At 45.9% G+C, this 14318-nt stretch overlaps 5 protein-coding genes across 5 annotated transcripts; 3 read left to right on the top strand and 2 right to left on the bottom strand.

Annotated features, from left to right (window-relative positions):
• Positions 1-152: 152 nt before the first annotated feature.
• Positions 153-1061, bottom strand: ATP11 (Atp11p; the record flags this gene model as incomplete). Its single annotated transcript, XM_020216898.1, has 2 exons — positions 153-974; positions 1002-1061. 2 exons carry the CDS (start codon positions 1059-1061, stop codon positions 153-155), a joined length of 882 nt encoding a protein of 293 aa, XP_020069884.1.
• Positions 1062-1287: 226 nt separating this feature from the next.
• Positions 1288-5847, top strand: CYBJADRAFT_102485 (DUF1708 domain-containing protein). The gene has a single exon (XM_020212036.1). The coding sequence runs from the start codon at positions 1515-1517 to the stop codon at positions 5775-5777; it is 4263 nt and encodes a 1420-aa protein (XP_020069883.1). The 5' UTR covers positions 1288-1514; the 3' UTR covers positions 5778-5847.
• Positions 5848-6065: 218 nt separating this feature from the next.
• CYBJADRAFT_102427 (SWIRM domain-containing protein) lies at positions 6066-7389 on the top strand. Its single transcript, XM_020212034.1, has one exon. It carries the CDS (start codon positions 6236-6238, stop codon positions 7178-7180), a length of 945 nt encoding a protein of 314 aa, XP_020069882.1. The 5' UTR covers positions 6066-6235; the 3' UTR covers positions 7181-7389.
• Positions 7390-8262, top strand: CYBJADRAFT_102426 (uncharacterized protein). Its single transcript, XM_020212033.1, has one exon. It carries the CDS (start codon positions 7600-7602, stop codon positions 8149-8151), a length of 552 nt encoding a protein of 183 aa, XP_020069881.1. The 5' UTR covers positions 7390-7599; the 3' UTR covers positions 8152-8262.
• A 112-nt stretch (positions 8263-8374) lies between these two features.
• On the bottom strand, positions 8375-12972 carry CYBJADRAFT_129009 (phospholipase B; the record flags this gene model as incomplete). The annotated part of the gene is made up of 2 exons (XM_020212812.1): positions 8375-9591; positions 12429-12972. The coding sequence occupies 2 exons, from the start codon at positions 12970-12972 to the stop codon at positions 8375-8377; spliced, it is 1761 nt and encodes a 586-aa protein (XP_020069880.1).
• Between the last annotated feature and the right edge of the window lie 1346 nt (positions 12973-14318).

Here is a 14318-nt window from a genome sequence, read left to right as displayed (position 1 = left end):
TGCCTCGAGGACGAAGAAGGAGAAGCGCTGATGCGCTGAAATTTTTCACCGGTTACCGGGCCTGTTGCCGGAGAAAGGCCTACAGACTACAACATCATACATCTGTTCCCACATCACAACGGTGTATATACAAGTGTGGACTAAGTAATGGCTCAGTTCTCCAAGGACTGTGCCTCCTCGACTAACTTGTCAACGTTGAAGTTAGGCGAACCGGACGTGAAGTCTCTCAGGAGCTGTAGACGACGCTGTGACACTGCGGTGTCGGCCATTGCCCCGTAGAATCTCTGCACGTTCAGCAGTAGCAGTTGAGCCTCCGGCAACTTCATCGCAGACTCCTTCTCCACGGTTCCGTTCATCAGCACAATCCCCTTCGCATCCTCCAGCTCCGTGTGGAAGGACACCGTTGTGTGAGGTCTTGCGAACTCGCCGTGTGTCTTGAACTCCAGCAGCGTGGTGAACATACAGTGGACGGTGTCTGGGCCAACAAATGCCCATTGGACGTAGTGCATCTCGATGCCATCGTCGTTACGTGGCAACGGCAGCACAAAGGTCGGGTTCTCACGGGCGTTCTTTATCATCTTCTGGAACGCCTCTGCTGGAACAACAGAGATCAGCGTGTCGTCCTTGTTGTAGAAGCGTGCCTTCCAGATCACCTCGATCTCCTGCGGCGTCAGCTCCTTGATCTTGGTGACGTCGATGAAGGAGTCCATGGTCTTGTAAGGCTTCTCAGGGATCCCTGGCGCCCGTGGGTCTCTGATCTTACCCTCTCTGCCAACCTTCTCCTGTGCTTCCATCGCAGCCTTACGCTCAAACTCCTCCAGCTCTTTCAGCGGGTCCACACGGTCAAACTCCTTCCGCTTCTCGCTGATGACATCCTTCATCTTCTCTTTCAGCTCCTCGATGCTGCTGGCCCCCATCTCATGGGCCTTTCTTTGCAGCTGCTCCTTGTATCTTTCCACTGGCTCCTTTGAGGCCTTTTGCAGGTGGATCGAGGTGCACACCGCACCTCTCGCGAGGAAGGGACGTAGGCATAGCGCCCTGGCTCTAATTACTGGAATCATCACTCCTCTTCGTGCTCTGTCTCAACCCGTCTAAGCCAATTGACAAGTGAATGGAACCGGACAATCAGTGAGAAGTGTGAGCACGGGAAAAATAAAACCCAGCCCGAAAAAAAATACACGAAATGATGCTTTTCGCGTCGTTTTGTTTTCCACCACGACGGAAAAGTTGATCTCTTTTTCTAAAGCTTTTGATCTATTTGCATAGCCTTCGAATACACACAAAAAAGTGTTGATCTTTTTCGCTTTGTTTACTTTTAGCCAACACCCCTTTAATACCCGTTGCACTCTGGAATCATCACCACGGAAAGGGACCTGGCGCTTCAACATCAACAGCAACAGCAACAGCAACAGTAACGGCGGCAAGCAAAAAAATCTAAACTTGGATCAAGAACACATACCAAAGTGACACAACAGACTAGCACAGACCAACAGCGGGAGCTCATCCGGATCACGATGAGTCAGGGCGCTTCTCATTCCCAGGAGTTCAGGCAGAAGGGCTCGGCTCTAAGTTCATCGCCAAAGAAGAAGAGCAAGGCCGCTTTGACGAATAAACCCTTGCCGCTGCCTGAAACGGTCCCATCAGCGTCCCCATCTGTCGGTGCGGGCGCTAACAATAGCACTGTGAAAAACAACAACAACGGAGTGAACGGCAACAGCGGTGTTGAAGACGATGACAGCGACGACGATGACGAAGAGTTTGTCCATGAATTTACGAGGAACGATGTACGCGAACTAATACACTGCATCACGCAGGAGTTGAAGGTTAGAGGCTCAAAGACGCCGTTGCTACTGCTGGCGTTTAGGCCGAAGGCTTCGGAAGCCAACCTGACAGTATTTTTGGCACAGGTGATACCCAATGGTTCTACGCCAGCCAAGCTGAGAACCATTGAAAAGGTTGTGTCCAATGCAGATGTCTATACGCTGATAACGGCGTTGAAATACCTCTGGGCAAGATTGCCCACAAACGCGATCATTGGATGGGACTCGTATGAGAACTTTAAGAGGCTGGAAGCGAACGACAACTACCCCAAGAGGGCATTTCTGGAGTATATGCCCCAATGTCTGTCTTCACCTTCACATGCTTCGATTGTGTATGACTTTTTGGATCTGATTGTATGTTTGGCCTCAAACTTCAAGGAGAATCAACTCAGCGGTAGAAAGATTGCCAAAATGACAGGTATCTGGGCGTTCAACGGACCACCTCCTTCCTCAAGCCTTTCAAAGAAGAAGTCGAATTCATTTGGTGATGGTCTGCGTGATTGGATCCCGGCAGCCGATGCAATGTTCCATCTGCTGTTATCGTTCTTGAGATCTATGTTACCTGAAGATTCACGAACAAAATTGCAACTACCGAGAACTTTACAGGCTTTACTTGCAAGTAATTCATATCCCCCACCTCCGGATATGACCCTATCGTCCACAACAATTGTGAGTGTGCCACTTGTCACTATAAAGACAAACGTTATGTCAACTTCCCCCGTTGAATTGATAAACAAAATCCCGAAAGTGTTGACGTTTAACAACCCAGATATGTTCCAGGCGAAGGAGGATTTTGCTCTGTTGAAATCCCTGTGTAAAAGTGACGATAACATCTTGAACAAGCTATCATCCGAGTCTAGGAGAATAATGGAGGCATTATGTGAAAGAAAATCAGGTGCACACCTGAAAGCAGGATGGTCAGAGGTTAGACCGAAACGTCCTACAAAGAAGGAAACAGAAGTGGAGATCTCTCGTGTTTCAATCGATGACTACTTTATATGGGCTTGGATGGCGAGCTTATCGTTTGAACAAACTGCAACAAAGAAGAAAATCTTTGGTAAATCCCTTATAACAGAAGTGGTATTTGATGGGTTTAAGAAATGGATCATAGTGGAGGAAGTGGACATCTCAGCGAGACTTTCGATCCCACCTCTACCGGAAAAGTCGAAAGTTAAAAAGACTATACAACCTAACTATAGATCCATGCTTGACGACTTACCACCTGATGATCCGTCTACTGCATCTCAAAAAAAGGCAAAATCATCAAAGAAACAGTCAAAACCTTTACCAAAGATTGTGATTAAGAGAGAAAAATCAAAAGAAAAACCAAAGACAGTATCCGATTTGGTGTTGAATCCTTTGAAAAAGATGAATCTACTTCACCATCAACACCAGCTCCAACAGCAACAGCAGAGTCGCCCTCAACAGTCACACCAAAAGCTCACCATGCCAAAACCTGTTGCAGCAAGACACATATCTGAGTATAAACCTTTGGAAGATGTTGGTGGATTGCCTGAGATAGAGACAAACCAATATAGATTGAGCATTCCATTGGAGGGATTTGGTCTAACTGAGTATTCTGAAGGTCACAACGCACAATACAACGCGTATGATCATGATGGCTACGATGAAGATCAGTATAACAATGGATATTCTGATGGAGATAGACAACAGAATGAACCACAGGGCTGGTATGACCAGCAGGGTCGCACACAGAACCAATACACATCGCCCCCTCAGAGACAGCAGAAACAATCACCAGAAGTAGAACAAGGGCAACAACAAGAGTACCGTTATTGGAGCTCACAAGATGAGTACAAGAGGGAGCCAGTCCCACAAGAGACTATCCAAGATGCATATAACCATGCCATGTCTATGTTGGAACCAAGTGACTCTCAAGAGGAGTACTATAAGCAAACTGGATCTATTGAGAACTTGTCCTCAATGGTGGATGAGCTTGGTATTCAAGTGAGTAACGTGGAGACAAAGCTTAATAATCGTGTTGCTCCAAATTATGATACTGTTGTGCCATTACCTATAGAAAATAATGAGGGTCCACCTACAAAGTCAGTCACACCATCTGAAGCAGCTTCAAGTTTCTATGGAAGAATACCATCTGTTTCCACTGATAGATCACAGAAGACTCCTGAGATTGACTATGATGACAATGGACGATTTGATCAGGCTACTCCTGTGGCAAGCTACGATAATCAAGAAGAATTCAATCAGGCTACTCCTGTCGTTAAACGTAATCAAAGAGCACAGATATCCGACTACCCAACCCAACAGAGAGTTAGGTCTATGGTTGACGATGTTCTTTCAGATGAAGACGTACATGGTCCACGGGTGCCTTTGAAAGGCCATTCTGAAAGTTATCAAAATGTGGCACAGTTGAAACATGATAATACTGTTGATATTGACGAGAAAAGAAACTCTATTTATCCGCAAAGTATTCTTGATGGTTACGGCTATACTTCGACAGATGGAAGTCCCACCAAATTGTCCAGAGATGCATCTTTCAGTGGTGTCAACAACAGTCAATCAAACCTTCCACAGTCTTTGTCGGCCAAAGACCTAGACTATATTCCAGATTCAAACTTGCCAGATATTCCTATCCCTGTTCCTTCACCACCACGAAGCCCAGTTGGTCAGAACAAGTTCTCGCCGGCATCGAATGGAGCACAGAGAAAACCAATTACCAAAAATTTACCTGGTAGCTTATCGTTAGAACCTGTTCCACGTTTATCACAGAGTGAGAAGAGAAACTCGTTTGTTGACACTGCCGGCAATATCTCAACTAGAGATGAATTGAGGGCCAACTTGACTGCTTCCTCGACTGACAATCAGAGGGATCTTCCGGGCACTCCTATTCCATCACGAACATATGAGACTCCTGATTCAAATGCAAAACGGATTCCAGAGACATCACTTGAGAAAGGCAAACATGTGCCAGCACAAAAGCCTCTGGAGGATTCTCAGCGTGGTCCTTCGTCCACTCCTCGATCTCGTCCACAACGGAAAGCACCTTCAACTTCACCTGATCGTCACCAAAGAACCACAGATGGTGATGTTAGTACAGCAGGTTCAAGAGGCCGAGGACAACCTTATGGTATGGTTACTGGAGCTGAAAGTAGAGGCACTGAACATTTACATGTTCCAATGCAGAGTGTTGGGTCTAGTGGTTCGGAGAATACTCCAAGGACCTCCTCTCCTTTACGTCCAAATGGTAGACATTCTCCAAGCCATGTACCTCACCAAAGTCCAAGTCCAAACAGGCCTCCTATACAGGGGCAAGGTCAAGGTCAAGGTCGCCGTGGAGCTCCTTCGAAGAATCAATATCCTCCACAAGGTTATCCTTCTCAAGGTTATCCTCCTCAAGGCTACGTTCCACAAGGTTATGGGGGCTATCACCCTCAAGTGCAGGGAAAGCACTCTAGCAACAACAGTGCATCCTCTTTGCCGGTTCAAAATGACCCTGGGATGTGGCAATCACCTCCCAAAGTTGGAGAAGCTCCCCGTCATAACAGCTTAGGCAGCAGTTCATCTGCCCCACCGAATGTTGGAAAGTTGAAATATCCTCAACCTTCTGGGCAGGGCTACTATCCACCTCCACAAGGTTATTATCCACCACCACAAGGCTATCCTCCACAGGGCTATCCTCCACAGGGTTATCCTCCACAGGGTTACCCTCCTCAAGGCTATCCTCCACAGGGCTATCCTCCACAGGGTTATCCGCAATACTACCCATCACCACAGGGCTACTACCCTCCACCTGCCGGCTATGGCTACCCACCTGTCCAAGGCCCACCACAGCAGTCAGCTTCCAAGCCTACTGGATCTGACCTCGTGTTGCAGTCGATGCCACCCACTTCTGTTGGAAATAAGCTGCACCACACTGGTAAGAACGGGAAGAAGAACATACGTGCCGCGCTTATTCAAGGTGACTTTGGTATTTGAATTGAACGTTTTATGAACTTTTATCTGTGTTATATATATAAATATATGAACTAATCGATATCACACTGTACCGTTTATAACCAAACAGTTAAACCTGTTGTAAATCATCGTCCTAATCTCTTAAGCAAAAAAAAAGTTAAAATCCCAATTAGGAAATTCATCGTCCCTTTTTTGTGTCAGAGCTGCGCGATAAGAAAACTCAATTTGATGTGTCACTGCAGCAACAGCGCGTTCTGTTTTTGTTTACATGTTTACAGTGCTTTTGTTTTCTGATACCAGTTTGTTTCAGCTTTACACAATCGATTGTTTACGTTTCATATACTCACAGTGGTGGTCTGGTGACTCTTTTGTCGTTGAAGAAGCACTGAGCGAGCTCTTTCAACGGTGGTTTGGTTCGGAACACTGACTTCTCCCCACACATTGGAAGGAATACCACACGTTACAATTGGGTCCTTAGGATGGTAATGTCTACAGGATTAGAAGATAAGAGCACGAGCTCTAAGAATGATTTGGTGATGTCTGTTCAAACAACACCGATGCTGTCACCCCCGGTGTCTCCAGAGCGCTCTGAGAGTCCGCCCATCACCAAGGATCGTGCCGCTGGGGGATGGATGGTCATTAAGTCTTCAGCGGTTGTCGATGGGAACCGCCGTGGCACCAAGCGGAGCATCAACACATTTCTAAGCCTTTACGAGGTCCGTGGAGTGAAGAAGAGAAATGCATATGAGGACCAGAAGAAGCCGACCAAGAGAGAGTCTCCAAAGACTGGATGTTCAACCCCACAGATTCGAGAAAAACCTTCACAGGGAGGTAGAATTGGGTCTGAAAGGGATACATCCTGCGGTTCCGAGGACATTTCCATACGTCGTTACTCTACAAGATCCAGACTGGCATCGTGTGAAGTTTCCAGAAACAGCTCTAGCTCGCCTATCAAGTTCGATGTCAAGCCAGAACCAGAGACATCTGGTTCAAAACACTGCTCTAAAGCTGGGTTTTTGCGAGAATGCACGGTTCAAATCATTCATGATTCACCAATTGGATCGATTCCAAACTTCGAGCCTTCTTTCACGGGTATACCAAAGAGAACAATCGAAAGGGCCGTTAAAAAAGCTGGGTGTGTCGTCAACGTATCGAGTTCAAAAGACTTTGGAGGCACCGACCTTCTACACGGGTTTGACTCTAGAGAGATTCTTATTATGAAAGCGTTCAAGTTGACACCACTACAATACGCAGATACAAAGAGACGGTTCTTTGCGGAAAAGGCCAGGAGGACCATGCTCTCAGTATCCTTTAAGAAGACCGATGCTCAGAAGGCGTGCAGAATTGATGTTAACAAAGCATCAAAGCTATATGAAGTTTTCGGATCACTTGGTCTCTTGGATGATGAATTATTCACTCTCTGAATCTATATGTGAATGAACCATGTTTTGTCTGTCACTGGCTCAACGCCCGCTGTTATTGCTTTTGAATAAGAGTTGGTTTCTCACCGTAATCAATCCATATGGTTCCTATGGAAGTTTTTAGCTTGATTCCACTGCTACCTGAGTTGAGTCACTTTGCTTTTGTTACTTTGAAAGTGTCCACAGTTGGCTTGTCATATCATACTCGTTAATTCAAGGTGGACTGCCTATGAGATTATAATAATTATAATTATTAGATAATTATTATAATAATCATACCGGTGGTACGGTTACCCTATTCATTACTTGGTTGGGGCACGCTTTCACCGTACACGGATCAACACTTCTTCCTCGCAACTGTTCATTTACCATACTATCGAGTGTTGAATAACAGGTTGAAATTGTTTCACTCTCGGTGTTAAATGGCAGTTAAGAAGAACAAAGAGTTGTTTGTGACGCTCAAACTCTCCAGTGAAGTCCTTGGCGAGCTCTCTGGAGCAGATTTCAACAAGGCGAACGAAGACCAAGGTGAAACACCAAAGTTGAAAGTGAAGCTGAATCCAAACGTGAAAAGGCAACCACTACCTTCTCCGACACCTGAACTGTCAACTGTCGAGGGTACACCATCTTCCATTCCACAGAGTGCTTCCAAGACGTCTCTGTCAAAGGTGCTGAATGCTGATGATTTGAAATTGGACAAATCAGGAAAACCCGTGAGGAAATGGGTGAAAAAGCCCCTGGAAATCCAAAGCTTTACTGGTTATTTCATGAATTACGATACGTGGACTGGTCTAAGGAGGGCAGATGATGACACTGTGGAGGAGCATAAGCCTTTGAAGATACAAATCAAGCTGAATAACAAGAATTTAGATCTTAAGAGTGTGGATTCTAGGGACCAGAGTCCAATGCCAGATGATGCGTCGAGTGTTGTTTCGACACCTGAGGGCTCACGGTTATCTACTCCCGCACTATAAGTCCACATTTATGAATACACAAGTCTATTGAAATCTATAACCTATTCCAAGAGGAGGCCTGTCACTAAGCCTAAAGCTGTAAGGAAACTGATTGATGCGAGCCAACTAGAAGAACCATTACCATGAGCCGTGATCAAGACTCATTGGTGATGATCTGAGGATGGTGTTTAATCCTGGAGCATCAACAACGCTATCTTCTTCCCTGGGTGTCAGACACTCTCTTTCAAAGCGCAGATGATGTCCAGTTAGAAGTTCTTAGTGGAACAGCAGGGCCTTCATACTGTTCACCATTCCAACAGTACTCTTGGAAACACGACTGGCAAAGTGGTGTCTGTGCAATATCATTACGCTCCTGCTCACGACGAACAATGGCACAGGAAACACACTTTGGCCAATCAGGATCAATCGTGAGGTTGAATCTCGTCGTGGCTTCAAACGCATTCTTGATGATTGCATCTCTTTGCTTGGTGCTGTAAGCCAATTGGAACGTGGATGTATTCGACCATGCACTGAACGATTGGTGTGGGATGTATACAACCAGAGGTGGCACCGTAGCCAAATCTGTTAAGTCTGACGAGTTACATCCAAGGAACAGAGGTTTCTCGTAAAGCTTGTTCTTGATATAAGTCTGTTCCGTTGGAATGTATGGGAAGGCAGTGCCATTTCCTTGAGAGCCAAACTGACGTTCAAAGGTCTTATTCAGGGCATTTGTTGATGGGAACTTGTCCTCAGTGTTTGAAGACTCGTCAAAGGCAAAGATGACATCAACATCACGCTCAGGCTGTACCAATGGAGCAAATGGGATGTTCTCCCAACCTGAACCACCATCAGCAAGATAGAGAGTATGGTCGTTCAGAACTGCCTCGTTGTTTCCATACTGTGACTTGTAAAATGGATTTGGCGAAAACAGTGATATGTCTGCAGAGTATTTGTCCAACACTTCAAATGCCTTGTGGACAACGTCACGGGGAATACCCTCCAACTTGCCGAAGAACTTGTCAAAGTTCACCAAGAACATGTTGAACAACGATGACGATACCCCAAGCACAAAGCCTGCGTTGTCAAACCCAGTGATACAGACATCAGTGGTTGGAATACCATTGGAGACTTCACTTCCAATATACTTCAAATCTGTGAAAGCATAGACGTTTGGGTCCCACGAACCAAGCTCGAACGGTGTGAACTCGAAGAAGCTTTGATCGTAATCGATAACCTTTGTGTTTGGAGTTCTGCCAACAGTCAGGGAGATTGGTAACGGCAATTCTGCATTCTTAAAGGATTCAAACTCCCTGATATCAGAGTATGTCAATGGAAGTCCACCGTGTTCCTCTTCTCCAAAGAACTGATATGCCAGTGCTCTTCCCCAGAGATCAGTGATGGAGATGTTGTAACCAGCAAATACCTTTTTGGAAACATCAATGATGATTTCTTCCCAACGGTCTAGAGAGCCACCCAGATCAAACCCTTCTGGTGAGATGATATCATGTGTCAAGTCCCACTTACCTTGGTCAATCAACTCCGGAACTGAACTCCAGTTATTGAGGGCCAAAGAACCAGTCAGCCAGTTACCACCTGATAAGCCAACCAGGTAGGTGGAACTTTGCAAAATGCCTCCTAAACCGTGCTCCAAAGCACCTGGGACTCGGTCATCAAGAGCAGCTATCTGGCCTGCACCATTCAACATTGCACGGAACCCACCACCAGAGAATGTGAGGCCGATGTTGATCGATCTATCAAGCGAGTCCAAGAACTCGCCAGCATCAAAATCCAACTCTGCTCTGCTCAGAAAGCTACGAAGGGCCTTGTCAGTAAGTTCATGACGCTTTTGAACCCACTCACGCTCCTCTTTGGAGATGTCGGACGCTGGTCTGATACTAGTGGCACCTTCAGGACAGAGCAGCTTTGTTGGTTCATAGCCTTTAGCGTTATAGGCCAAGGCAACTTGTGCAGCTAGAAGAAGAGAGGAAACTGCAACCATTCTTTTGCTTTGAATAACTATGAAGCGCACTGTATTACAGCTTTCTCTCTAGCCAGCGTAATACGGGCTACTTCTTCATCGTTTATATACCAGTCAATTGTCTCTGTATCCTATCTTTCCCTTGCTATGTGCTTAATATTGTGGCTAATGTGCAAAGAAGCTATCAAATGGTGACATACACATGATACTCCCTTGAACATGAAGAAGGAGAATGAAGGACAAAGCATCGTGTGCAAGGTTTCCACATTATAAACGCCACATCCACGCCACACGAACTGAAGAGTACCGGGATATGATAACCTGATGAAGATAACCTGGTGAAGATAGGCCTTGGTAGTATAATATTATGGCCTCATCGGTGGCGCAATTCCGGTGAATGCACATCAGATGGAATCCTTGGTTATGCGCTTGTAGATCAACATCAGCCACGGTAAAAGGTCGTGTGTGTGATTACACACACCGAGTTCAGCAGTGGCTTCCAGTAGGAGGCTGTCTTCGGCTCTTTATATAGCTTTAGTGGAGTGTGATACTGCTTTGTAAGCGATGCCTAATGGTCTCATGGGCCATAGTGTAACTGCTTCACGCCTGTGTAGACTATTGTTTGGAAAAGTGGCTGCGATATGCTACAAAGGCTCTGTATAGTGAAGAAGTGTATTTCGAGTACATATTGATCTTCATAGAGTGCTTATTGATCTTCATAGCTGACCCAATTGGTTATGGCCTACTTTTCCAGAACGCTGCAACCTGGAATTGAATAGTAAGCAATGAGCACTTATGTCCCACACTACAAGGACTTCCATTGTGCTGATGTCCAAATGAGCTACTTCACTGTCAACACCAATGGCTACAGAGATGAGAGCACAATTCATTTTATCACAGATCTTTCTCCTAAGTCAATAGCAGGCTTTTAGATCAGGCTTTTAGATCACAGCTCCTAAGGCTAGACCCAAAACTGCAAAGACACCTGATGATGCAAACCAGCTGGAAGCACCGCTGTCATACGTAGTGGCCAAGCTGGCATTGGAGACGTTGAGTGTGGAATTCAACTCTGGGACAACGACGGTATCCTTATCTTCCTCAAACTCCCTCTTCAAGATGCTTGGAGAGGTCCAGTTCAAGGAGTGTTGTGGAACAGCATCCCCAGAGTACTGTGGACCGTCCCAGCAGTACTCTTGGAAGCAGGCTTGACACTCAGCACTCTGTGCGATGCCGTTACGCTCTTGTTCACGACGGATAATGGCACAAGACACACACTTTGGCCAGTCTGGATCAATCGTGAGGTTGAATCTCGTCGTGGTTTCGAATCCGTTCTTGATGATAGCATCTCTCTGCTTGGTGCTGTAAGCCAATTGATACGTTGAAGTGTTTGGCCAGGCAGTATAGGCAATGTTTGGCACATAGACAACAAGTGGTGGAATGGCTGCGAGATCACCCAAATCTTCCGAGTTACAACCAAGGAACATTGGCTTCTCACTCAGCTTGTCGTGAAGGAATGTGTCGACAGTTGGAACATGAGGGAAGGCTGTGCCGTTTCCCTGAGTATCGAACTGACGTTGGTAAGTTCTTAGCAAGGAATAGCCGTTAGGAAAGTTATCCTCAGAGTCTGCCATGTTATCATAGGCGAAAATGACATCAACATCACGCTCTGGCTGCACCAATGGGCCCAGAGGAATGACTTCGCCGTCTATACCACCATCCACCAGGTAGAGGTTCTTATCCTTGGTGAAAGTGTCAACATTGGCGTACTCAGTCTTGTAGAATGGGTTTGGAGTGTAATGTGCAACGTCATAGGTTGAGAGGTCCAGTTTTCTAAGCAAGGAATGAACCACATCGTAAGCTGGACCACTTGAGTCGGAGTTGTCCAGGTCAACCAAGAACAGATTGAAGAGAGAAGAGGAAATACCAAGGATAAAGGATGCACTGTCGAAACCCTTCACACATATATCAGTTGTTGGATGACCATTCTCTGTATCAGTGCCCGAGTACTCAATATCAGAAAATGCATACACAGCAGGATCCCAAGAACCAATTTCAAATGGCGTAAACTCGACAATTGGAGTGTGTAAGTCCAGGTCTTTATGATGTGGGTCTCTGGCAAGGCCCAGAGATATTGGGAACGGCAGATCAGCTGACTTGAATACATCAAACTTCTTTATACCGGAGAAAGTGAGCTTAACACCTCCGTGATCGTTGTCACCAAAGAGCCCGTATGCCAAAGCTCTTCCCCATAAGTCAGTAGCAGTGAGGTTAAAACCAGCATTGAGCTTCTGCAAAGCATCGTTATTGATCTCGTTCCAACGAGCTGCTGTCTTGCCTAGATCAAAGCCTCCTGGTGAGATGATATCATGTGTCAAGTCCCACTTACCTTGGTCAATCAACTCGGGAACTGAACTCCAGTTATTGAGGGCCAATGATCCAGTCAGCCAGTTACCACCTGATAAGCCAGCCAGGTAGGTGGAACTTTGCAGTAGACCACCTAAACCGTGCTCCAAAGCACCTGGGACTCGGTCATCAAGAGCAGCTATCTGGCCTGCACCACTCAGCATGGCTCTGTAGCCACCTCCAGAGAAGGCAAGACCAATGTTGATGGACCTGTTTATAGAGGAGAGGAATTCTTCAGGATCAAAGTCTTCCAGGTTGGAGCGTTTGAGGAACTCGAGGAGTGCCTTGTCGGTCTTCTCATGACGCTTCTCAAGCCATTCCTGTTCCCTTTCAGACAGTGCATTGGCTGGTCTGGCCAAATTGACATTGACAGGGCACAGTTCTTTATAAGGCTTATAACCATGTGGATTATAAGCCATCGCAACCTCTGCGATAAGCAGCAGAGTAGAAATAGAAACCATGCTTGATTTGAGCTATTCTTTCAGTGTAGAGAATACCATTGAGGACTGTGTAGCAAGATAGAGAACTGCTTTGATATTTATAGTTGAAAGAACATGTTGGAAATATGGTTTATGTCCCCCAAATAATCGGTGAGCTAAACCAAGGGCAGCAATAAGCATTGTTTCGTCATAAGTCAACGCACATTCGTGGGGCTAATGAGCTTTGGCTACCTGTTACCAGGCACAACACCCTCGTGACTTGCCACTCCTCTTGCCTCGAGGCATTGATAACTACGTAAGATTAGCCATACTCGTCTCGGAACATCAATTGCATGTCGGTCCAGAGTCTGGCGCAGAGATATGCACCAATGCTTTCGCTTACGTGACACTGTGCATGAGAGTTTTACCGAAGTAGCCTATTGGAAGAACCCCTTTATCCTTCCAAACCCCTGATCACGAACATTCAACGGCTCCCAGTCGCATATATCGGTGAGATCCCCTGATAGATCTACAAAATGGTATAGCATAGAGCCATGTGCGGTGGAAAACCCTCAGCATCGGTATCTCTGAAGCCCCACAAAGGATCGTCAATGGAGTCATGGTGTGATTGTACAAGAGCAATATAGCCTGTGAGGGTATCTAGGCTAGATCTGACTATTTCGCAAGCTATTTAACGACTCTCGGTAGCCAAGAAAGAGTTTTCTTGGCTGACGGGGACACATATAGATATTTGGTATCATCCTGATGTATATCTGATGTTTGGAAGGATGGACAGAGGTGGAGCTATCAGATATGGGCTCACTATTGATTTTCTCTGTAGGAGTTGAAGCATGGGTATCGTGTTAAAAGTGAACAGCAACACCCTCCAATGTGCTTTCCCGAGTGAAGTTGCCTCACTTGACCAACCCCCGTAACTAATATGAGCCGATTCTAATACCATAACACACTTCTGGATCATCGTCAAATAACTGCAGTCCTTACCTGTGACTCAAAACCCTGTCGAGCCGAGGAGAAAGCACGTAAAACATTCGATTTTGAACATTGTCACTCAGGTCAGAATCTGTTCTTGGTGTTTTTTGCCAGGTTTCATGCCATTGGTACACTGTTTCCTCTGCTTCTTCTACCACAGGCTCGGGATCTTTCTTTAGCTGTGAAGACTACACTTAACAAGGTATCGAACTGCTGAAATCAGCCGTTTCGTAATCAATACTTTACCAAGAATCACATGACTCAGCACCGATCAATTACAGAAGAAAGCATTGATGAGAGAACACTCCCAAAGACTTATATACAATGGAAAAGAGTTCTGCAAAGTGTGTAAAGTGACGACATCGCTAGTACTATAACTCCTGGTGTCCGGGTTTAAT

Source organism: Cyberlindnera jadinii, assembly GCF_001661405.1.
Source record: "Cyberlindnera jadinii NRRL Y-1542 unplaced genomic scaffold CYBJAscaffold_9, whole genome shotgun sequence".
Lineage (NCBI taxonomy): Eukaryota > Fungi > Ascomycota > Saccharomycetes > Phaffomycetales > Wickerhamomycetaceae > Williopsis > Williopsis jadinii.
The sequence above is the reverse complement of the archived record's forward strand: the minus strand, read 5'-3'. Positions and strand labels throughout refer to the sequence as shown.